The sequence below is a fragment of the Calidris pugnax genome, unplaced genomic scaffold (genome assembly GCF_001431845.1).
Source record: "Calidris pugnax isolate Ruff unplaced genomic scaffold, ASM143184v1 scaffold25, whole genome shotgun sequence".
NCBI classification, from domain to species: Eukaryota; Metazoa; Chordata; class Aves; order Charadriiformes; family Scolopacidae; genus Calidris; species Calidris pugnax.
This window is the reverse complement of record NW_015090805.1, coordinates 8,476,899-8,501,082: the sequence shown is the minus strand read 5'-3', so window position 1 is coordinate 8,501,082 and position 24,184 is coordinate 8,476,899. Positions and strand designations below refer to the sequence as shown.

At 42.7% G+C, this 24,184-nt stretch overlaps 1 protein-coding gene and 1 long non-coding RNA gene across 2 annotated transcripts; one reads left to right on the top strand and one right to left on the bottom strand.

The window, feature by feature from the left end:
* Positions 1–406: 406 nt before the first annotated feature.
* MIS18A (MIS18 kinetochore protein A) lies at positions 407–4,133 on the bottom strand. Its single transcript, XM_014938046.1, has 5 exons — positions 3,894–4,133; positions 3,741–3,807; positions 2,483–2,605; positions 1,579–1,672; positions 407–879 (listed from the first exon to the last, which is right to left on the bottom strand). Exons 1-5 carry the CDS (start codon positions 4,117–4,119, stop codon positions 799–801), a joined length of 591 nt encoding a protein of 196 aa, XP_014793532.1. The 5' UTR covers positions 4,120–4,133; the 3' UTR covers positions 407–798.
* A 1,412-nt stretch (positions 4,134–5,545) lies between these two features.
* Positions 5,546–21,761, top strand: LOC106885677. The gene is made up of 3 exons (XR_001411473.1): positions 5,546–5,701; positions 10,996–11,095; positions 19,994–21,761. It is a non-coding gene; the product is annotated as an uncharacterized LOC106885677 (long non-coding RNA).
* Positions 21,762–24,184: the final 2,423 nt, after the last annotated feature.

The window sequence follows — 24,184 nt, the reverse complement described above, 5'->3', positions numbered from 1 at the left end:
GCTTGGAACATTCACAATATGTAAGAAACCCTGACAGTTAAACACACAAAAGATCAAAGAAATAACAGCATTAAACAACAATACACTAACAAGCACTCGTTAATTAACATTTTGATTCATTGCTCAAATACACACCAAGCTTTGCTTTAAGGTGTGCTGCTACCAGGCTTGCTTATTTTCCTCCCCTTGAAGCTGTAAGACATATCTTCAATACTGCATGGAAATCCATTTTATCTAATGCTTTAAAAGCATTCTTTTATATAAAATTTTAGCCCCAAGCTTGCAAAAAAAAAAAAAGAAAAACAAACAAACCACCTCATACAGGTGTTTGTCATGCCATTCTCATCTCTGAGTACAGGTCAAGCAAAGGCTGTGGAGACAAGAAAAATGACATGTTGTTCCTTCAGACAACACAAGCTTTTTTTTTTTATTAGTTTAGGAAAAAGAAGCACACCCAGTTCAGTAGACACGGAGTAGCAGGGAAGTCAGGATAGAAATGCTTTGATTTCAGAGACAACAATTTAAATAACTATTTACATTTAAACCAAAAGTATAAAGAAACTTCATTTTAAAAATTCCATTTCTTTCTGGGGTATCTTTTTAATAGAAAAAAAAAAAAGGAACTTCTTGTCTATGGTGAAAATGCAGTCAGCATTGTTCTACTGCAGCATGAGCCAACGATGTCTTTCAGTTCTTGACACAGCTTTTTCAATGCTCCTACAGATTCCAGAGGCTTACAAGGACAAAGTTTCATGTAGGTCTTTTTCCTGCAGTTAAGCTTCACGCATGTAATTTCTTTCAGACTTTATTGTGAAGAGAAGCCATACTTGATTCAACAGCAGTGAGTCTTGTCTCCAGAGCCTTTAATACAGTGTCTGCCTGTGAAGTAAAAAAGGAAAGATACTTGGTTATAAAAAGAACTTGCCAATATAAAGAGCAAGCATAGATACAAGTGCTCAAATTTGATCTTGCATTACCAATCCTATCTAATTCTACTCCTGCCACTTTCATAGTCTGAAAGTTCACTCAACTCCAACATTAACTCTCCGTACTTTCTCAAATCTATAATTGTCTTCAACCTTAGTGTCAGTTCCATAATGCAGCTTTTGATAGATAACCATCAGCTTTCAGAGCTGACTCCCTTGCTACCTGCAATCAGAAGTGTTCAGTAGAGCCAAATGTCAACTTGGTATCAAAATATTTATAATAAAATAAAGTTAAAGAAAAAAAAAGCATTAAGTTGATTTACATGAAAGACAGAAGAGACATGACTAAAAGTTAGGTGAAAATCTGGAGAACTGAATCAGAACTAATTAGAAATAAAATTCTAATTACAGACATAGATAGGAATATAAAGCTGTGCTTCATAAACAGAAAATGTTAATTACCATTAAAACTGAAGCAAAAGTTACTGAAAATCTTGCATAACAATATATTAATAGTATGAAGTATTACAGCATATGCTAAAACCCACGGAATTGATTTGGATGAAATAAGCTCTTCTGTAGAAAATATTTAAGGATATTAAGATGTTCTAGAAGTGATTTAAACACAGAATGATATAAGGCTATATCTTACCCTTTGTAGCACATCTTCCAAGACAGCTCGACTTTCTAGAGTTAAAGGTTCCTCATCTGTAAGTGCTTGCTTTTCTGAGGATCCTAGAATGTAACTGATATGCTACAGTTTAGATCATGCCCTTTTCTCTACGAAGGCAAAAAACCAAATGTAGGACTCATCTATTGTTCCCAATGACTATGATTAATCTGCTAGCAGTGGAAGCATAATTCAAGCAACAATTAAAAGAATATCTATATTTGTTAATCTTGTAAACAAACTGTACAGCCGAATAAAAACAGTTTTAAGCTGTTTAACTACCAAGACACCACTGCTTTATGAAAGTTAGAACTCCAAGAGACAGTCAGGAATGCTGGTGCTACAGAATATGGTGAAAAAGCATGCAGACACAGAACCGTGTCACACGAGATGGGAGAAGCAGCCATCAGCATTACTGCTCAAGAAAATGCTATTTTGTCACTATCTCAGTGTTTCAGAGAACTTTACTGCTATAGAAAAATCAAAGTATCACAGCTGTGGAAAGAGGAAAAAAACCTGTCCAGATTAGGAAGGTGAACATCCATATATAGAGAGCAAAATAAATTGGAACTTATCAAAAAGCAGAAACATTCAACCTAGCCCAGAGAGAAACAAAGATAACATATCAGTGTTTACTAGAGTAATGCTCGGATAAAAGCACTCTTGTGTGGAGACTTAATTCAGGATACAGTTATTAAAGAGCATCTTAAAATCACTTTTAAGTGCTATAAACTAATTAAAACCAATACAATAGCACATCTTCATTTTCTAGACAGTTTTTGACTGTAAGACAGGTAAGTGAGATCCTCAAGCACATATTCAGTTTTAAAATGTGCGTTTGGTGACGTTTAGCTAGCAGGCTTACCAATAAAAATCCTGCCTTTACCTTTCAATTGAGTCAACATTGAAACAGAACAAATCCCTCTTGTAGTCAAGATGCTTTGGGGTGCACCTATAGATGTTGCCAAGTGTCATTGAGCAGCCAGAGCAGGATAATGTTTCAATCATGCTGTAAGTAAAATACATAACATTTATTGGGGAGAAAAAGAAGAAAAGCCTCTCCCCGTCCCTATTGTAAAAAAAATTCATCCACTCCGATTTTGGTGTTTTGTTTTGAGCATTCACTCCTGCCATACATACAATTACAAGCACTAATTTTTCAGCCTGCTTTCTCAGCAGCTCAGCAAGATTAGCACATCATAAGACCTGCTGGAGGCAACTTCTGAAGAGAAAGATCTAGGGGTCCTGGTGGACAGCAAAATGACAATGAGCAAGCAGTGTGCTCTTGTGGCCAGGAAGGGAAACGGAATCCCGGGCTGCATAGGGAAGAGTGTGGCCAGCAGGTCAAGGGAAGTCATTCTCCCCCTCTACTCTGCACTGGTGAGGCCACAACTGGAATATTGTGTCCAGTTCTGGGCTCCCCAGTTCAAGAGGGACAGGGAACTACTAGAAAGAGTCCAGCAAAGGGCAACAAAGATGATTCAAGGATTGGAGCATCTTCCCTATGAAGAAAGACTGAGAGACCTGAGAGTCTTTAGTCTGGAGAAGAAAAGGCTGAGGGGAGACCTTATTAATGCTTATAAGTATCTCAAGGGTGGGTTGAAGGAGGAGGGAGCCAGACTCTTTTCAGTGGTTCCCAGTGAGAGGACGAGGGGCAACGGACACAAGTTGGAACATAAGAGGTTCCACTCAAATATGAGGAAAAACTTCTTCACAGTGAGGGTGACAGAGCCCTGGAACAGGCTGCCCAGGGAGGTTGTGGAGTCCCCTTCCTTGGAGATTTTCAAGCCCCGCCTGGATGCAGTCCTGAGGAACATGCTCTGCCAAGCTCTAGAAAACCCTGCTTTAGCAGGGAAGTTGGACTAGATGATCTCTATGGTCCCTTCCAACTCTAAAATTCAGTGAAATTTAGTGAAATAAGCGCTTTGCACAGACCACCTGGCAGAAGCATTCCAGGCCTGGGCTCCCCAGGCGAACAGGAGCTGCAGGCGGCTGCCAGCACCTGGAGAGCCATTTATCCGGCTTTTCCTCAGCACTTTCCCTAGGGCCTCCTGGCTCCCTGGGAAAAGGACGGGAGGGGGGCAGGCGGGGAACCCTACACACACTCCCGGGGGCAGCAGCGGGGCTCCGGGGCCGGGCCTCACCATCCGCACTCGCCGGGCCGCTTGGAGAGCTTCCGTTCCGGGTCCACCGTGACGCTACCGGCCGCACCTGCGGAGAGCGAGGAAAGGAGGGAGGTGACCAAGGGGCCGCCGGTGAGGCCGGGGGGTGAGGGGCGGGCCGGGACCGGGACTCACTGCGCAGCAGGATGCAGCCCGCCTCCTCGTCGTTGGTCACCCAGCTCAGCGTGTCGCCCACCGGCCGCTTGCAGCCGGCGCAGAGGAACACCATGGGCAGCAGGTCCGCGTCCCCCACCTGCTTTTGCTCCGCCGTCCCCCGCCTGCCGTCCCCGGCCTCCAGCAGCGACAGGGAGGAGTCCAGCTCCGCCACCAGGCCCGGCGGCTGGAAGAGACTGCCCGCCATCGCCTTCAAACCGCCCGCGCCGGAACCGGAACTGACACCCAGGAGGGGGGGGGGGGGAAATACCTCTGGCCCCGCCTAGGGGGCGGGGACACACCGGGGCTGGCCACGCCCCCCCGCGGCCGTTAACGGCGAGTGATGCCCCGCCGCTGTCCTTCACGGAGGCCTCTGCGGCGCCTCAGGGGGAGCTCCAGCGCCGTTAGCGGTGGGGAGGCAGGGGAAAGATGGTGATACGCGTTCTGGAGGCTGCCTTTAACGAACCCGGCGCTTTATTCTGCCCTGCGTTTGCGTACCTGGCTGCCCGGTCTGCCTCCCGGGAGGCCCCCGCCTTCCCTCCCTGAGGCCCCGGCCGGCGCCTGAGGGAGCGGCCCTGGCCTCCCCGGCTGAGACCCACCCGGGGGCTGCAGGGGTGCAGGCAAAACTCGCCTGACAGAGCCCCCCGAAGGTCTGTGTCACGTTTAGCGTGAGCACCTCAGCGGGGCATGCAGAGGGGAGACCTTATCGCTCTCTACAACTACCTGAAAGGAGGGTGTAGAGAGGTGGGAGTCGGTCTCTTCTCCCAAGTCACAGGTGACAGGACGAGAGGAAATGGCCTCAAGTTACGCCAGGGGAGGTTCAGGCTGGATATTAGGAAAAATGTTTTCACTGAAAGGGTTATCAGCCATTGGAATGGGCTGCCCAGGGAGGTGGTTGAGGCACCATCCCTGGAGGTGTTCAAAAGACGGGTTGATGTAGTGCTGGGAGGTATGGTTTAGTGATGGTGTTGCTTTTTGTTTGTTGTGCAGGTGTCTATTTTTGTCAGTTAGGTTGACAGTTGGACAAGATGATCTTTAAGGTCCCTTCCAACCCAGAAGATTCTGTGATTCTGTGTTTGCCTGGGCACAAGGCTGTGTGGGCCAAACATGGCTGTGTGCCACTGGTCCGCCTTCGTCTCGGCTGGGAGCCTGCCTTCCCATCCGTTGCCTTCCGAGTGGAAGGAATGAAGGAGTAGCACAGCAAACAATGCGTGGTTAGGCCAATGCGGCCTCTGTTTATGAAGGGTTTTGTCAGGTCTTACCTACGTTTTTTTTTTGCGTCAAGAGAAGTTCAGGAATGTCTTTCAGGCCATGCGTTTTCAAGAGCTCCAGGGAGCGCTGCGCTGCTGCAAGTTTCTGAGAGGGAAGAGTTTGTGACCCAGCTGGCACTTGTCCAGCCCGTTCTTGGGTCATTTGACATCCAAGTTCCAAACATGCTGAGGAATAAGGCTATTGCCCACCAGGAAGCGAGGATTACATTTTAAGGGCTGCAGTTTCATATTTGTCAGACATTAATAGTCATTGCTGCTAGATGTTTTTTAGTACCAAGGCAGTCCTTGAGCCGCGGGACCCCAGAGTGATTTACATAGGCATCAGTTATGCAATCTCTTTCTGAGGGCACTGAAGTACAATGAAAAAAAGTATTTGGTTGGAGTTCTGAGCTGGTTTAAAATGCACTGCTGAGATGGCTAACAGAACAAACTCCTCTGAGTATTTTTGGTCGTATGAATATTATTGGGATTATATAGATCCAATTCCAGTAGATGGAAGCAAGTTGGAGGTTAATAAATGTAAGTATTGTAGAGTAGTAGGTGCTAATCTAGTACAGGAAAAATGTTGCATAGTTTGTCTCAGTGCCTTATTTTTTTATTTTCTTTGCAATAGAGACCATGCCGGGTTATATGTGTGTGGTTTGTATGGATGGGTGTCTGCCTTCCGAACTGACTAATAGCAGTTTTTACTAGTATTGAAACTCTTTGCTTTATCTTACAGTATTTGAAATTGTAAGACTGCTGACACTAACACTTACTTAGAATGACAGATTCTCTTTTAGTTATTTGCTAAGTGGACACCTAATGACTTGCAAATCTGTACTTTGGGGTGTTAGTTACCAGCATGCTACTATCAGAAAAGTTAACTGAACGAGCAGAGTTTTTCATAAGACTATCATGTTTTCCTCTTGGGATGTAAGGCTTACGTTACAACTGATAAACATTCAAAACCGTAGTAAAAGAAGAAGTGTACGTTTCCGCTAGCCAGGAACATCAAGCTGAACACATATTCTATTACCTTTCCTCCTTTGACTTAGTGCTACTGAACTGTAAGATAAAGTAATAATGTGCATTATTGTCAAAATACTTTATTGTCATGGAAGCTGATTCTGCTGGATTTAGAAGTTTATTTTCAAAATATATAATATGAAATAGCATTCACCAAATTCACCCGGTGACAGTTAAATCCATTTCACACTTGGTTTTTGCCCAATGAGATAGTGGTGTCTTTTTATGATTCCTTAAAGTGGCAAGTAATTTATTTTTTTTTCTAATGTAACTGCATTGGTTAGATTTTTATAAGATAAAATGACAAGCTCTCATGAGGGATTAATTTAGCCGAGTGTTGTTGGATGGATTGATGAAGATCAAGGGAGAATGGGTAGGGATGTTTGGGTCACTTAGGCTAAAGGCAGTGTTTTGCCTCAATTTTTGCCAACTCTCTGCCTATGGTTGTATCCTCATTTGAGTGACAAACCTGTGGGCTTTACTGGTGGCTGTTTAGTTTACTGAAGACAACTATGACTGTTCAGATACAGTTTCAGAGGCTAAAAATGCTTTCCCCAAGGTTATTATAGTTATCTGGTATGTAAGGAAAATGTGATAGTCTTTTAAAATATTTTCATGTCTCTCTAATTAACAGTGTAAGAAACTGTCTTTCTAATATTGAAGCTTGACATGGAAAAAGCTAAGAGTTTCATGTTCTTTACTTGCCTTATGAGAACAAGAATGAGAAAATGGAGCAGAAACTCTTGTTCTGCACTGCCTCTAGAAAAGCTTTTCTGTCTGCTCTGATGAGCCTAGGGTTTATTGCCTCCAAACTTAGAGCACCATGCCTTAAAACAGGCAGTGTAAATATTCACGTCCTTCCACATATAAAATCTTGCTCCATAGTACTGCAGAACAATATTTGCTGCTGCTGGCATCAGGCAGGTTTATGGGCAGCTTTGCTAATTCTCTTAATTTTAAAGTTAGGGCAGATAATTACCCCAAAAATTACACAAAGGAATGAGTCAAGCTACCTATAAGTTCCTGGCATGTGGCTGGCTTAGCAAAAAACAGAAATCCAGGATCTAACCTTTCCCCTTTTCTCTCACTAATAACCTCTTTCTAATGTTTGGGTTGCCTGATACAGAATAGAAATGGAGTTTGTGTTACAGCATTTCCCTCAATTATAGGATATTTCTCTTTAGCCAGCTGCCTGTTTTCTTGAAACTTGTAGAAATTGTGCTTCTGAGAGAAGATGCATCCTCTCTGTTAAATTTAATTTAAATTTGTTGATAGTTTCATGGAGGAAATTACCGCACACACGTGTCTGAGTGCTTATGAGTGATCTCATAAGCCTTATTTCCATTAGAAAAGCAGAGTAAACTGAATTCTTATTGATTTATTTTTTTTAAGTTGTTTTCTCCCCCTAAAGAAGTAGATACCTCTGCCACCTTTCAGGTCTTTTTATATTCTAAGGAGACGATTTATGCACTCACACTTTGTGTTTATGCATCTTATCTGCTACTGCAGTAACTCCAGGTAGATCTAGTTACAAAGGAGTGGAGGCCTCAAAGATTTAAAATATCAACAATCTCCAGCAGCTGGTAACTAGATGATCGAGGAAGAACATTGTGAGTGAAGAACCTTTGCTGACAAGAAGGCTGCAGGGTGGGATTATTCCCTGTTGGACACTAAAGGAAATCACCTTTGGGCTTAGCTTTGGGAAGCAAACCTGCAAGAAACCAAACCAGGCTTCTGTATTTCAGCTGCTCAGCTCCCAGGCAAAGAAGAAAGAGAGAGATGCAAGTGTAGGGTTTGGGATGTAAATTTTTTTTTCCCCTCAGGAGTTTAATGTTAAGGCAATTTGAGTTCCCTGGGGCGGCTCTTTATGTAAGATATTTCTAGGCAGCTTGTCAAAATGGAGTTGTGCTCTGTGATTTGTCTTTTAAAGAGCCCACATTGGCTGTACCAATTTCTAAACTAAAACTGTTGGGTTTGGTTTTCTGATAGCCAGGGAAGTGAAACTGTTTTTCTTTCTCTTTTTTTTTTTCTTCTTTTGCTTCTTATAAAAATAAACATTTTTCCATGTCAGCAGTCTAGGAGGAATGGAGACTGCGTCATCTTGGTACTTTTATTCTTCCTTCTCCAAATACCAGTGGGAGAACAGTGAGTTACAAGTTATAAGGAAAACACCAAGGGAAATAATTCCACAGTTGGTCCTTTTTTCTTTGTTTTGAATAAAAGCACTAGTCAAGCAATGAATATACTTTGTAGGTTTTCCTGTCTTTGCATAATATTTATATTCTCATACCTTCAAAAGCCACTGTTGCGATTATTGTCTTCATGTGCTTGGAACTATATAGACGAATAAGTTCAGCAAGTCCTTGCCCTTTGTGTTGCAGATGAAGTGTGATAATTTCCCCTCAAATAGCCACAAACGTTCCAAGTTTGTCAAAATGTAGGATACCTCCAGGATGACGTTAATGGCTGTACTGATGTTCTAGAGAGCCTGTGCCCACTGACTGCAATGAGACCTGAGCGTTTGTTTAGGTGCATTGCTGAATCAGCCCAAATGAATCATATGGTCATCATAACCCCTGGGATAGGAGTATAGCTCCCTAATTCAATTTTGCCTGTGTTTTTTTTTGTTTTGTTTTGTTTTTTATTTAATGTAAAACAGAGACTTGAATCTCTGCATTTTCTTTCCTCTGTTACGTGGCCTATCCCTGAAGCATTATAAGACCACGTTTGTCTCATGAAAATGAATCTAAATCCAGCTATAAAGTCATGGTCTTGCTTTCTATTAATCGTGTTGTGGAGCTCTCTCAATTTTGTATAAAAATAATAAAAAGCTTAATTGGCCCAGGAACTAATAGGCTATTTAAAAAGCATATGCACACACACACGAAAGGTGACTGTAAAATTTAGCAATAGAAAAGCTTTTTATAGATTGTTAAAATATATTATTCCAGTTTAAAAAAAAAAAAAAAGAAAAAAAAAAGAAACAAAAACCAAAAAACAAACTAATTGCAGGACTTCAAAAACAGTCAGGAAGTTTCTGTTTATCCCTCGAGAGTTCAAACTCCCTGTGAGACCTGAAGCAAATTTGATTAGCTTCAGTGAATTCTGTGAATCGTATTAAAGCTGCTTTTAAAGGATGAAACCAAAATAGGTCTGATGGGGAATATTATAAGTCCAAGCTCTTCATTTCTGTCCCGATGGCTTTGAACACTTCAAAACTTGGAGCTTTTCAAAATATCCCTGAACCATGAGCTTGCTTTTTTTTTTTTTTAACAGAAGTCTCCTAATTCTCTGTTGAGGAGTTGGGGTTGGCCAGTAGCACCCAGTTGCTTTGCTAATTTACCATCCTCTGAATTAAAGCTTAGTAAAACTTTTTTTAACAGAGGAATAATAAAATAAGCAGACCTTCTACATTCTTATTTCTCAGTAGCACAGCCAAAACTCAGCTTTCTGATAAGACTCTGGCTGGGTCGGCTCTAGTTTTAGGTTTAAAAGGAGTTGGGATAAGTCCCCCTAATCTCTTTGTGGCTCTGATGACAACACATTCTGAACTTTTTCACAAAGAAACACCTAATCAAATATATTGGACCTGTTTCAAAGAACACAGTGTTTTCTGTCCTTTGAGATGGAAGATTTATTTTAACTTGGTCAATATTTGTCTCTGGAGTCGATGACCCTTCTTTTTCACCTCACTCGAAGTGAGTAGCCGCTTATGAATTCAGGGCATTTCTCAACTTGTGCCCTACAGAACACCCAGCCTTTTCAAGGCTTTAACTGGAACGTTCACCACCAACATACTGATCCCAGGAAGGAGCATTTTTGAACCAGTGACCAAATGGGCTACTGGGGCAGGAGCATATTGATCCCATCTAACAGTGAGCCCATAAGTGAGGCAGTAATTTATGCAGCACCGTAGCCTTCATTCATGAAAGAGCAACTCCCTTTTCTCCCCCAACCACCTTAGACTCCCATTAGCTCTGGTCACCCAGGTCAGGGATCAGTTCATCTTTTTTTTTCCTTTTATTAATTTTAAACAAAAAGTTTTCATCTGAACTGGGGATAACAGCAGTGGCAGGTTTTTAGGCTGGTTTAAACCAACTGTGAACCAGTACTTTGGTAGTAGGAATCCATTTACTTGCTCCATAAAGGAACCATCTATCCTGATAAAGTAGGCTGCATTTAAAACTGTTCTACGATGATTATGGAAATATCGCAGCTGAACAGGGGAAGGTTCACATTCTGTTCCACTGGACTGGTGTGCTCTGAGGGTCACAGGCATGTTTCAACCAGCTTTCCTTCGTATTTCTCTTGGTGGAAAATGTTTTTAAGGGTAGAATTCCCTCCCTAAAAGCATAATCTTGAAAATCATGGGTTGTGGTACTTTTTCCCCTAAGAGCAAGATTTGGCTATGCACTGAACAGTAACGGCTCGATCTTGAGTACCACACTGCTTCTGCACTGTGGTGTTATAAAAGGAAACGTATCCCCTGCAAAGAGATGAAACTGTGAAAGCCATCCTGAGTGCTCAGTATTGTCTTTTAAATACATGCACAATACTAGTCACCATCACACTTACTAGATTTTTTTTCCCAACTTCTTGCCCAGCCCCAGCCATGCACTGTTACAATAAACTGTTAGGAGGCTCTTAAGACTATTAACAGATTTGCACTCTGATTCCTCTCTCTCAAGGGTTTAATTGAATTGAAATAATTAAATTACACACCTTTCTTAGAGATCATGAATTATATTGCTGAGTTTTATATTTGCTACGGTACCAGTGACAGAACTACTGTGTTGTATCCACAGATTCTATTGTCATAGCCTTTTGGGTTGGGCTTGCTGCGTTTGTGACGTTTCTTTTCCTTATTTTACTGTATATGTCCCGCTCTGGATCAACTCCAGTAAAGTAAGTACAACCAGAGATAAAGTAAGTATAGATTAGTATAATAAAATAACCTGCATGAAACATTCATTCACTGCTTCGAGTGATTCAGAGGTGATGCTTTTTATGTTGTTACTTGGTTTGAGTGTCTCTCAACCCACTGCTATTCACTGTTTGTATTAATCACCTGGATAAAAATAAATTCATAACTGATGAGGTTTTGCAGATGGCAGAAAGATGGGGGGACGGTAAACCATGAGGATAGGCAGAGCAGTCTGGACTGGTTGGTATGTTGGCAAACAGCATGCATTATGCCAGCTGTCCAGGCTGCGTACTGTGGAAGTAAGAGTGTCTGTTTTACACACAGGGTGGGGAAAGTACCTCTTGTAAACCACGCCTGAGAAGGAAGCAGTAATCATGCTGGTAAAGCAGGTGAACACAAGTTCTCAAAGCAATTCTGTAAGTGTTAATTTGATTAAGAGAAAACACGTTAGTGAGATTGGGTAGATAACAGTATGTGCACCATTGCTTAGATCATCCCAAGAACATTGTACTTATGTTAGAATGCACTCTTTAAACGGGGTTTAAAGAAGAATCAGGAAAAACCTCATTTACATTCCAGAAACACATCCTACAGTGAGAGAAATCAACTCAAACCAATTAGTTTCTCAAGGAGCAGTGGCTCAAAGATGCTCCTTGTGAACTGTCTGCATCTTTTAGAACACGTGTCCAATTCAAGAGCCCCATGATAACTATCAAATGGTAAAAAGCGTACTAAAATGCAATGGCTGGAACTTAGATGTACCACGTATTTTATGTGAGGGTAATGATTCACTGGAACAATTTACAGTAGAATATTAAATGGGTTGTGATTAATTCTTTTTTTACTTGATGACTGAACATCTGAAAAGCATGCATTTGTATTCATCCAAAAATTACTGTGAGGAGCCTGTGGTCTGTCACTCTCTGGCCTGTTATGCAGAAGGTTAGGAAAGCTTTCTTGCCTCAAATAAATGTATGACTCAGTCTCTAAACACCTTTAAGGTCTTGTAGGTTAAATTAACTCAGTGAAATGATTGATTTACAATTGGCTGAAGATCTAGGTACATTTTCCTTTCTTTTTTTTGTTTTGTTTTGTTTTTCAAATCCTGCCAGGATTATGACGTCCTTCAGCATAGTAAGCCCATGGTAAAACTACAAATACACTTCGAGAGAGCATTAATCAGTTGAGAGTGTGGTTGTGAAATGACTTGAAACACCTGCCAACCATGGATGCGTGACATTCATAGCACCAGTCAGTTTAGGTGTGAGACAGCATGGTCAAACTGGGTTTTTTGTTGGCGCAGAATCTCCTGGAATTAGCCTCAAGTGATTTCATTCGTGATTAGAGTTTAGAAGTGTGATTCTGTCCCTCTCACCTGAGTACCTTAATTTAAATTTCAGTAGAGTACTACTCACTATTAGGGAGCCAAAGTTGGGTTTTAGCTAACAGTACCCTGGAAAAGCATAACAGCATCTTCAGGCTCGGAGTGTGTGCAGCATGTCTCACTCTGCAGGCAGAGATTCCAGAGCCCCATGTTCGTGGCTTGTTTTTACAACTGGGCTTGACAAAACAGGGAAAAATCCTCTGGTGGCAGATAGATGGAATAGCTAATCTATTCTAGTAGGGTATTTCCACATGTAACCTCCACGACTGAAAAGAGAAGTTGCATAAATACCTCACTGTTGCCAGGCATGTCCCCAATTTCCAAAAAGATTATAGAACCTGCCCTGCAAAATGGAGCTGTGGTGGATGCACCTGATGGAGGTGCAGTGCCCACTGATGTGCAGCACCCATGTGTTGAATGGGAATGTAGTTTTAATACTGCCTGTGATTTTGAACTTTGTTTAAGGACAGGTTTCTGTTTGCAGCTTTCTACATTTTGGTTCACTTTGTTCGCCGCTAGTTTTTCTGGCAAACACGTTTTATGCAAACAAGGATGCATTTGGCCACTGCATCTCCTAGTCTGATCAGGACGCAGAAAATTCAGCTCAGCAGCTGAGGCAGAGGTTCAAGATTAGGTCACAAACAAGCAGAGGGAAACGAGTAGAATATGGTAGTAAAAAAGGAGCACTAATATTCTAATTTACTGGCACTCTAAGGCCTCTGGCATGCTCACAAAAGGTAACAACAACAATAAAAAAGGCAACTTGCCCAAATAAACACCAAAGCAGGAGGCAAGCTAACAATGCAAGAAACACATGGAAATGGACATAAAATTACAGAATAACAGAGGCATGTTCCCATTCATTTACTGGTTCTAAAAAACTGGCAGGAGAAGTCTATATACATGAAAATCTGAGTGTTTGGAAGACTTAAGTAAAAGTATTAATATTAAAAAAATTTTCACTTTTGCATCATGTTACTGAGTGAAATATTTGGCTTAGAAATATCCATATTTATCCCTAATTTGTTCATTTTTGCCCATTGAAAGAGCTGTTGTAAACAAGGCAAGTCTAGGAATGTTTTGTGGAGAGCCTAGGAATCATTACTGGAAAGCAGTATTGAATGAGATTTGCTTAGGCTTTCAAATCATCACATCTTATAATTTTTCTAGGCTTGAAATATACTGTAAGAAAACAGTTTTAGGACTGAAGAGACAGTTCACCCCAAAAAAAACAACCTCAAAACACCTTGCCCTTTTTGAATGAGTTCCATTTGTTCTTTAACCCCCACTCCAATTACACGTCTCCCGATTCCAGCAATGAAACAAAGTGGGGTGCTCCAAAGATCTTCCTGTTAACTTCCACCATCCTCCCCTCGTGTCTTCTTTGTATGTAATCTATCCATCACCTTTGGCATCACGATCATCTAATTTCTGTATTGGAATCTCCTGTCTCTTTTCCCGTGATAATTCTGATGCGTTCACCCAACAAGCATCCAGATACGTCACCAGTCAAGGCTGGAGAACTTTTACCTTCACTGTTTCTGTCCTCATCCATCTCTCTGTCAAGCCCAGGGGCATCTGGGGAAGCGTGTACGCTTCCAGCTTGCTCTACTGCCTGGTGAAACAAGTGTGCTTTCGAGACTGGTAGTTGATAAGAGTGTCCCTTCTCGCTTCAGTTGACTGTCGAGCAAACCCCCACCACTGTGTGTCAGCTGTCTTTATTGTCAGCTGGATCTCTGTGGGGTCCCTGCAGGTGACATTTTGGCCTTGTATAACATGCAGTGATTATCCCTCTTCCAGCACTGTCTACATCAAGGCCTTCCTATTTTGGCAAGGGCAGGCCATCTACCACAGTATAGTCTGCTGATTTTTACCTGCATACCCACACAGAAAAGAAGTCAAAGTGACTTCTGAAAGGCCTATGCAACAACTAGATCTAGTTATGCCACCACATAATCCTGACCTGAATCCACGATCTGATTGCACCATGCTCTTCTCTGCAATGCCAAGTAATTTGGTGCCAAGTCAGATGAGTGAGTTTGGGAGAGGGGGAAGGGCTGATGCTTACAAGACAGCTGCAGCGAGGAGTCCGTGTCCCAGTCCCTTTTGTCACCATTACACTATCCCTACAGAAAGAAAGAAATTTAAAAAAAAAGGTTTTTTTGAGGACAAATTATTTCAAACGCATTGGCATGCCAAGGCAGTTGATTAGCACACTGTTGTAATCAAGAGCCAGTGTTAATATTTGCATCAACTGTGTTTCTTACCAGACAAAATGATACAGAAAAATAAGGGATAATGGAAGGGGAGACAGTTAACAACCAAGGCTGGAGCTAAATGCTGTGGAAGGGGACAGGGAAAGTTCCTTCATGAACCTCTCCAGAGGACATCCCAGTTTCCCATGCATTTCCCTGGAGGCTGTGCATGGCTGACAGCCATGACTGAGACCACTGTGGACATCCAAAACCTTCCGGCTATCACTTTACTCCCAGACAGTATCATGTAGAAAAAAATATAATGGGTCCCTAGAGAGTTGGAAGATCTGTATGTCTCATCCCTTATCCACATTTCTTGCTGTCGTAATAGCCTCAGAGAGGCTCAATCAAGGGGACTCTGGACTCCTTGGCAGCATGAGCCTTGCTGGCATCAGACAGATTTCTTGCAATAAAAATTCCAGTTCAGTGTTTAGACATTTTTTTCCCCTGACTAACATCAACTTTTACCCAACATTCTGGGGCATATGGTGACATAGTTTGAGGATACCACTCGCCAGACAGAGAAGTGTAAGTTGGCTTGAGAACACTTGTTCTGCGGCCAGCTTTCTTCTCAGTTTGCAGGTGAGAGTTTCCTTCATGGACAGACCGATAAGCACTGATTTGGTGGACAGACTGTACATGGTCCACGTGCTCTTTCTATTTTTTGCTCCACCCAGATCAATTGCATCAACTGCTTCATTCCTGGAACTGATGAACTAATTTGGATATTTGGCAGCTCAGGGGTTTTGGTCCCTAGGACTGAAAAAAAAATCTACAGCAATATCCTAGATCTCACATGAGGGCAGATAGTTTTCAGAGGGTTGATCTGGGTGGTTTTTTTAGCTTATCTTCAAGACTGTAGTATTCATTAGTGAACAATATAACCACCATATATTACAATACCAAAAAAGTACCTATTCCTATACACAAAGGCAGTGAATCTGACACTCAAAGCACCATATTCCTCAAGATGACAGTAAGGTGTGTCATAGCTTTACCTGGGCATGCTTCCTTCTCTTTGGGAAGAGAAAATCCTTTTTAATGCTAGAGCAAGAAGATCCTCATGAGAAGTAGGAAGCAGAAGCAGACCACACTCCTGTTTTCTGCTTTCTTAAGGCAGCTGCTCCTGTTTCGACTTTTTTCAACCCTCTCTTTACTATCACTATTTCCTGGAATCAAGGTTATTTGTCTGTCTATAAACTCACTTAAGATATGCTTAACTGTGCTCTCTGCCTGCTGTCTCTGACTAGCAGTAATGACGTATTCTCACACCCAGGTATCCTGAACTTCCTAGCCAAGATTGGCTAAGAGCTCAGAAAGAACCCAGTTTCTCAATGGCACTGAAATCTCGTGGTCAGGACTCTGGCAAGACCAGTATTTGATGTCTACATGACTTGTCTGCATAGATTACAGCATCATTCCTTGTGTCAGAAGACACTGAGACAGCAAAGTCTTTACAGCTGGCTTCCCATATATAGTGTTCCTGGGGATCTGTCCACGTTTCTCCCCAGTACCTGCATTTAGTCTCAAACAGAAGATAGTAAATCTTGCTATTCTCAAGCCTCTGGTTTCAAGGGATGAAGCTGTCTTTCACACCTCCATCGTTAGGAGAACCTTCTCTTTTTATGTTGACAGAACTAGCTCCCTTTGATGTAAGCAGGCGTCAGCCCCACAGGAGCAGAGGCTGTGAAAACAGTCAGCTACGAACTGTCAAAGCCTTCACTCACCAGAGCTCCAATTGCAGCCTCTTCACAGGAAAGCCTTCTCACTCCTGTCATCTAAAGAAACATTCTCCATACCTTTTAGCCAGTATCATGCCACTGGAGAGAGGCCTGGCATTGGTATCACACTTGGTAGGGTGGTACTGAGGTTGTTCAGAGATAACAGCTCTCCAAGTGAGAACTAAAGGGCTGGGATTTTGTTGAGCACCAGCCACCGTGTGAATGTACGTGTGAACTCAAGGCCAGGAGCAGAGGTTGCTTACCAGCAGCCAGTGTCCCTCCAGAGCTCCCATGCGCTGAGACTCTGCCGTTGAGAGGACACCATCTGCTGAACCTGAGGTCAGAACATGCCCTCTGCGGCTGCAGCTCAAACATTCTGCAAGTCTGGTGCCACCAGGCAAACATCTATCCGGGTGGGCACTGCTCAGGTGCCGGGAAGCAGGCTGGCTGTGTTACCGTTAAGCTGCTCTCCGTGGCTTTCTGAAGTTTTCCCCAGTTCTTGCCCTTTCTCCTACAAACTGAAGCGATGGGGCTGTTTGTTTTCAAACTGTTAAATGGTTTACAATAACACAAAAAGTCTTCCGTCTAATAGCAACCGGACAGACATTTACAAGTGACAATCAAAAGAGTGAAATAACTCTTGAGCCCTACGTTCAAATAGCGTCCTATGAAGAACCATATTATTAAATCCAACATTATCTCCTCAGAGGGTGCAGAATGCCCAGTCCTGAGATTATGTCAGCTCACTCTCAAGGGACATAAACCAACCTACAGACAACTCGTGCAGTGGAGGACACCTGAGGGTGCTGCTGGCTGAGGGCAGGGATGCAAGCTCCCCAAGTCTCTGCTCAGGTGCCATACCTCTGCAGAGGAGAACAAGTTCTTGTGTTTATCAAGTTGGTTTCTCATTTCTGTGCCTGGTTAAATCACAACGCCTTGGCACTGAATCTCGGCTTAACTGATAAACTTCTTCAATAAAATCAGGGCAAAACATGTATTTGCTTTAAAAAAATTATTATATTTGTTCATTAATGAAGAATGCCAAAAAGTGATCACTGTGGATAGACAGTGTGATAAATATATGTATTTTTGGAATCACAGTACCACCTACTTCAAGCTTTCAAAGATCATGTCTGTCCCCAGAAATCCTTAGATCCAAAATATTAGCTCTACTGTTTTTTTTTTATTATTATTATTTTTTCCCTGAATATCTCAAGCTTTTCTGTGTGCCACGATTCACTGTCTGTAGGGAAAATAGTTTATGAAAAATATTACTGTCAGGGTTGAGGCTTTAAATTTAATATATTAATATTGTTTGAATAGGTCCATCTTATCTAGCTGTCCAGTCTGTGTCATATGGCTGTTTCCTCCTCCTTGTATCCCTGTATCTTTACCTGCATCTTTCACTCAGAGTGACTTGACATTTACTTCCAGATCACTGATGAAAATGCTGACCAGGATCAGGTGCCTACGGAGCCCTGCTAGAAGCAGCCACAGTCAGACATCAGTTAGTTACTCTTTGAGAAGGCTAATTGATACAACACCTGTTTAATGGGGCTTGTGTATAGTTCCTTTTAAAGAAAGCAGTATGGGATACTAAGTTAAATACCTTACTGCAGTTTAAATAGCTACATATATGCAGCTACCTTTATCCTCCAAATTGTGTTCCCCTCAAAAAATGACATCAGGGATTTTTCACCGTACCCATCTTTCTATAAAACCACACTGTCTGGAATTAGTTTTTCTGTGCTTTGAAATACTTTTTCAGTTGTATCTTATCTTAGCTTTAATTCCATGATTTTGCCTGGGGCTGAGGTCAGTTGCACTGCCTTACAGTGACCCGGCTTGACCAGTTCACTCTCAGTACTGGGACACAAGGGCTCTTCCAGCCTCCTCAAACTTCCCCGCTGTTACAGGGATGGTTAATGATTAACAAGAGCCGGCTGGAGTGCTCCTCAAACAGTTTCCAGGTCTCTGGGATGCAAGTTCTCCAGCTGATTTTTAAGTATGGATAGCTGGCTGGTGATATTTAGCTACTTGATAGACTGGAAAGAAAACATCCTGTTTTGATGAGAGTATTTTTGCCTTGCTTCTGTCAAACAGCGAGAAGAGAGATCTCTTGAACATGCCTATATCATAGCAAAGAAAGCCCCAAACCCGCCTGACTCCATCCTGTGGCTGAGACTTTTGGGGTTTGTTTTGGTTTTTTTTTAAAATTACCATTAAGCAAAATTCCTGCTGTGTTAGTCTTGTCAGGCACAGATATTTTAAGCTTTCATTAGCAATTAATCAATATAAATTTGAAGTTATAAAGCTGATGTTTTCCTTCCTCCAAATAATTAAAAATAATTATTTTCCTTTTCATCCTAGTTATCTTGGTTTTTATGTTTTCTTACATTTGTATAGCCACTGAAACAAACATGGCTTTTAGTCAAAGATGACTTCTTCCTTGTCTCTGACACCATGTCTCCAGGACATTAATAAAACTTTTCAAAATTTTTCCATTTTCATTCTCACTTTTGGGTTACATTTTTCTTCCCACCATAGTTGTACTCCCCACCTTTGAAGCCCTAAAGATAATAGTAGTTGTTGGGATCTTGTGTTCAGCCATATTGAATTGAACTTGGTGCTTCTAAGCAAGGACTCATCAGCTATTTATTTTTTAAGGGTGAAGTTTGGGAAGCTGCTGGGAGGAGGGCTCAGGGAGGAGGAGGCAGGGTATGCTCTGCTGTTTTTGTATCATCACCCCCTCCTCCCCAACACTAACTCCTCTTTCCTACAGTACCGTACATCTTTGTGTTATTATTTGTACACTGGAACTTTCCTGCTACCCTAGTCCTACCCACTCCTTTGTAGTCTGTCCCATTTTCTTGCTCCGATCTGCACCACCTTAGAGGTGTGTCTTGCCTTTTCCCAACCCCAGTGTCAAGGAATTGCCCCCAGATACCACACCCCCCTCTTGTTCTTGCCCCCAGTGGGGCCATGTCCCTTGTACACCCATTCACAGCCACACAAAGCTCATTATCCCCCTTCTCTTTCCCAGAAGCAGCTGTGACAGTCCCATTCACCCTCAGTACAGAGCAAGGCATAGAAAAGTTTCTAGTTTCCTCTTTAAAAATCCAGCTAAAGAACCATGCTTAAGGGCTGGAGTGAAGGTCTCATCTTGAAGGGGAAGAGGAAGGGGGGAGTCACCAAATATCACCCACAGCTCACACTTTAGCTGTTTGACATACTCCATTTCCAGATAAGGACATGATTCTTATGGTGGATAAAGAGAGCTGAAGTCCAAAAGCATCTCTTATGCTGGATTCAGTGTCTTTGTGTTAGAAGAACCATCTTCTATACTTTTTAAAACTTTGATAATGTACCTCCTTATGAAACTGCTGCAGTCTGTCTTCCAAATGGACATCCCTGATAACTGTACTTTTTTTTTTTTTTTTTGAAACTGCTGCAGTCTGTCTTCCAAATGGATGTCCCTGATAACTGTACCTTTTTTTTTTTCCTCTCCACACATTACAGACAGGTGATTGTAGGGAACCAGGTGGAAGAAAGAAGTTCCAACAGTGAACAGCTTCACTGCAATGATCTCAGCAGTCCATACGCAGATGTGGTTGCTTCTGAAACGTCTACCTCCCTTTCAGATGAAACTGGCATTCAGGGAAGGATCTGAGCCCAAGTTAAAACTGAAAGAGGTGACACAAACCCAGCAGTACATTCCTCCTGACCGCAGAGAAAAGCTCAGTGCTGTGACTGCCTATGAAACGCTGACGCCACAAACCTGAATTAGTTCAGAAGAAGAAAGAGAAAAATGTCTTTCAACAATGGCCAAACGTGAAAAGTCCTGGATGCATAAAAGGAATTTGCAATGGCCGCATTTGAGACACGTTGCTGGCGTTGCCTGCTAGAAGAGCAATTTAGATCCTGATGATGATGACTGTAGAATTTCTCTTACCTTCTTTATGTAAGGATTCAGACTCAAATTCCTCTCTGTTACACGGTGCAAAAGGTGTGCTGCCGGTTGAGTGGGTCTCATTAAGACTCATTTGGCTGAGAGCTGATATTTACTCCTTCAGTAGAAAGTCTATACCAGTTACACCCCGAGTCCTTCAGCTTTGCTCACCTGAGTGCACACTGACTCCTGTTGTCCTCGGGGCAGGGGGTCTGTGCAGCACCAGTTTTCACTGGGTTGTCTTGCTGTGAAAGAAAGCAGCATCCCATTCATCTTACTCAACCGGCAGCGTAACCAAGATTGTCTGTATCTATCATGAGACCCACAAGTCATCTATTTCTGGCTCTGTCTCAGGTCACGCTCTCATCAGCTGCATCTTAGTGACACCTCCACTTGGTCACCTGCTGAAAAATAAGCAACAATGTCAACTGCAACATCAACAATAAAACTGTGCTTCTAGAAGGGTTACAACTTACTTCGCTAAAGCTTAAAGCTCAGCAGTTCCCTCAAGGATAGAACATACTTTTTATTTACTTTTCTATTGCAAGAAAGTATTTGGGTCACTTAAAATTTATAAAAACACTCTTTACCTAGAACAGCCTTTAAAAAGCTAATGGCAGCACTATCTCAAGTGAGTGTCTTACTGAATCAACTCACTAGTTTTACCAGCTGCCCAGAAATACAGTTTTGCTTTCTTTTTGAAATGGTAGGTGGAAAAGAAACTGTTAATATTGAACAGTCTTGAAATGGTACCTGGCAGATACCCAGGCATTACTAAAAAGATAAGTCTGTTTATCATATTTTGTATCAAAGAGAAATGCTGGCAAAGCCACAAAAGCAACGTCGCATTTCTGCATGAGTTGCCTGCTTTTAGCTGGGGCTGACAAACAGTCCAACAGAAGCTACAGCCCTCCTTGAGGGTCACAGCAGCTTTTCAGTGAGGTGGAGAGGATGGGTTTAGGTTTAGCTCAGCTGGAGCAGAGTCAGAAGGGCCACTCACACTCCTTCCCTCTTCAGTGGCCTCTGCTCTCTCCAATTCTCCTCACCTGTGGAGCTCCACCAGACCCAGGCAGAACCAGGCAAAGGTCCACAAGAAGGTGAAGAACCCTTAGAGCTCCAGTAAGCACAAAAGTGGGACTGCAGAGTCAGGCCCAGGAAGGCAGTGAGGGCTGGAATGGACGTGAGAGCGCACAGGTAGTTGGTGGGCTGAGGACAACACAAAATTCATTTGAAACTTCAGAAGAAGCTTAGAAATTCCATGTCCCCAAGCAGGCAGCAGAACCTCCTACAGCCAAGCGCTGCCAGAGCAGCCTTATGCTGCGTGCAGGGAGTGTGGGCTCTGATGTTACCAGAGGGTGGGTGGGGTGGGCTGTGTTAAAAAAGCCTTAAACACAAGAGACAGACCAAACCACCAGGCACGTGTTCGTATTGTGCTTGTCTTTTTTGAATCTCCAATTTTTTTAATCTTTGAGATAAACACTTCTGCAGTTTGCTTTTTGAGCAGACTGACTACTGCTGGTGTTGGGCTTGGAAACCTGTCAAGGCGTAAAGTCTGTTGAGTCAGACTGAGTCGTGGGCAGATGGAGAAAACAAGGGAAGGCTGCAGGAACTGGCGGTGCAACGTGGCCAGTCATGTATCAGAGAACCAAAGATTTCCATCAGTCCACTCTGATGGCCACAACAGCCTTCCCCTCCCCTCAGATACCCTTAACCTTTTGCTACAGCTGAGGTATTTCTCACAGGAGACATGAACCATCTCCCTTTTTGGCACCAGTTGGGCAGTTACCTTTAATCCCACAGTATCATCAAAGACAGTCTGAAGAGGACCTGACCATCTAGACCCATTTTCCTCCTCAAGGATGCGACAGCTGCACTTTGGTTGTGGAGTCCCCTTCTCTGGAGATTTTCAAGACCCACCTGGATGCAGTCCTGAGTAACGTGCTGTAGGCAATCCTGCTTTGGCAGTTGGATTGGAGTTGGACTAGATGATCTCTAGAAGGTCCCTTTCAACTCCAGTAATTCTGTGATTCCTTGATTCCCGCCACATCTGTCTAACCTGAGCTAGAACATCTATCCTTGCTGGTGCCATCTCCTCTGGCATCCTCCTTCCTGACTCGTGACAGACTCTCTTCACCTTGCTTTTCAAGAACCTCTTCTCTACAAATGGATTCTGAAACACATCAATACTGTAACAACCAGTGTTCTTTCATTAGTTACACTGGAACATGACTCTAAGTACCTAACGACTGAGAAGACTTTTTGTTTTCCCCTTTCAAATTACCTGGAAGGCGTGTAGCAGGAAGTATATAAACAGTAATAAATAATATGCAAAATGCAAGCTTATCTTACAGCACCTAACTTGGGAGGAGGGGCGAGGGTGGGAGAGATACACATTTCCTTCCGTGACATTTCCATACGTACCCTTTTCAAGGCCCTGCCAGTGCTTTGCTCTCCCCAGAGAGCACTTTATCCCCCCTTGCCCTGGAGTCCTTCATTAGCAGGAGGACTTCCCTGTGTGGTCTGCAGGGTTCATGGGTGGCTGAAACGCTGCACCAGTCAGTCAACAAAGCGTGACCCAAATCAGCTCATGCTGCTGGTTCCAAGACATAGTTGACTTCTGTAAAAACGTGATCCCAAACCACTATCCCCACAAAAGCCACTTCTTTCTGCCCAGTCGCTCATGCTGTGTGAGATCCTCTCCCGCCAACACGTCAGGTGTCCTTGCCTGAGCAATGGTCCCAGCAGCCCACCACGGAGATCCATTTCACATCCTGAGGAGCCCCACCTGCAACTCAAGCTGTACATGGTCCATACACCACATAAAACTGGAAGCAGTAATTTTTTATGGGCTGTAACTTCACTGAATTTTTGTGTATTTTGAGTAAAGGGCTTCAAATCCTGTCCTGGCAATGGCTTCTGCGAGGGCAGCCCAGACCACTGGGCCCACTGCAGAGCACGCTGGAGCTTCAGCCGCGTCGTTCTTACCCCCACAGCCTCAGAGTAACTTGTATTAAATTGTAGAAACTCCTTGCTTTAAAACATAGACCCGTATCTGGGGCAAGTTTTCTGTTTCCAAATGCTCGCCGCAATTTATTTTAATCAAGCTTAATTTCCTAAGTCTCTGTCTCTATAATTTATTAAAATGCATTTTGAAGACATTGGCAGTAATTCAAACGTACAAATCATTCAACTGCTAACCATCTATGGCTTTTAAAGATACTTAACCATTATTCCTAGGTCTTCATAATTACCTTTTAATTGTCACACTATTAGAATATATTGAAGCTCGGAGGCAGTGAGAGGTTAAGCCTTATTTTTAAAAGAGTGTATGAGCTACATTCTCTTTACTCATAAGCTGATATGAGCTATGCATCTTTTTACCCGACAGGCTTGTAGCTTTAAATTGTCAGTTCATTTGCATTATGTTTTTTTCTGTTTCCAAAACTACCATTTAAAAAAAAAGGAAAATAAATGTGTATGAACAATCCTCTCCTCCAACCTTGAGTAGTATTGACACCACAATACTGTGTACCTCCTCAGTACTGGAGGTACTAACCAAATATTCCAATCTAGGGAGAAACTACTCGCTGCTGGGCCTTTCTGAATACTTAAAGCCACAAGAAAATCACCAATGGAGTGTGAACCCTTGGCGTGGATTCACGTGCACTTGGCCAGGATGTAGATGCAGTACTGTAAGGAAAGCATACCAACATGCCTAACCATCCCTGGTCATAGTCCTGGTCTCCTGATTCTACTTTCCA

Bases quoted from the DNA above. Each gene is read 5' to 3' on its own strand.
- MIS18A (XM_014938046.1), bottom strand. From the start codon at position 4,119: ATGGCGGGCAGTCTCTTCCAGCCGCCGGGCCTGGTGGCGGAGCTGGAC. The intron at 3,808-3,893 runs GTGAGTCCCGGT...CGCTCTCCGCAG, and splicing joins GGGCTGCATCCTGCTGCGCA to GTGCGGCCGGTAGCGTCACG. The intron at 880-1,578 runs GTAAGATATAGC...TTTACTTCACAG, and splicing joins TGGAAGATGTGCTACAAAGG to GCAGACACTGTATTAAAGGC.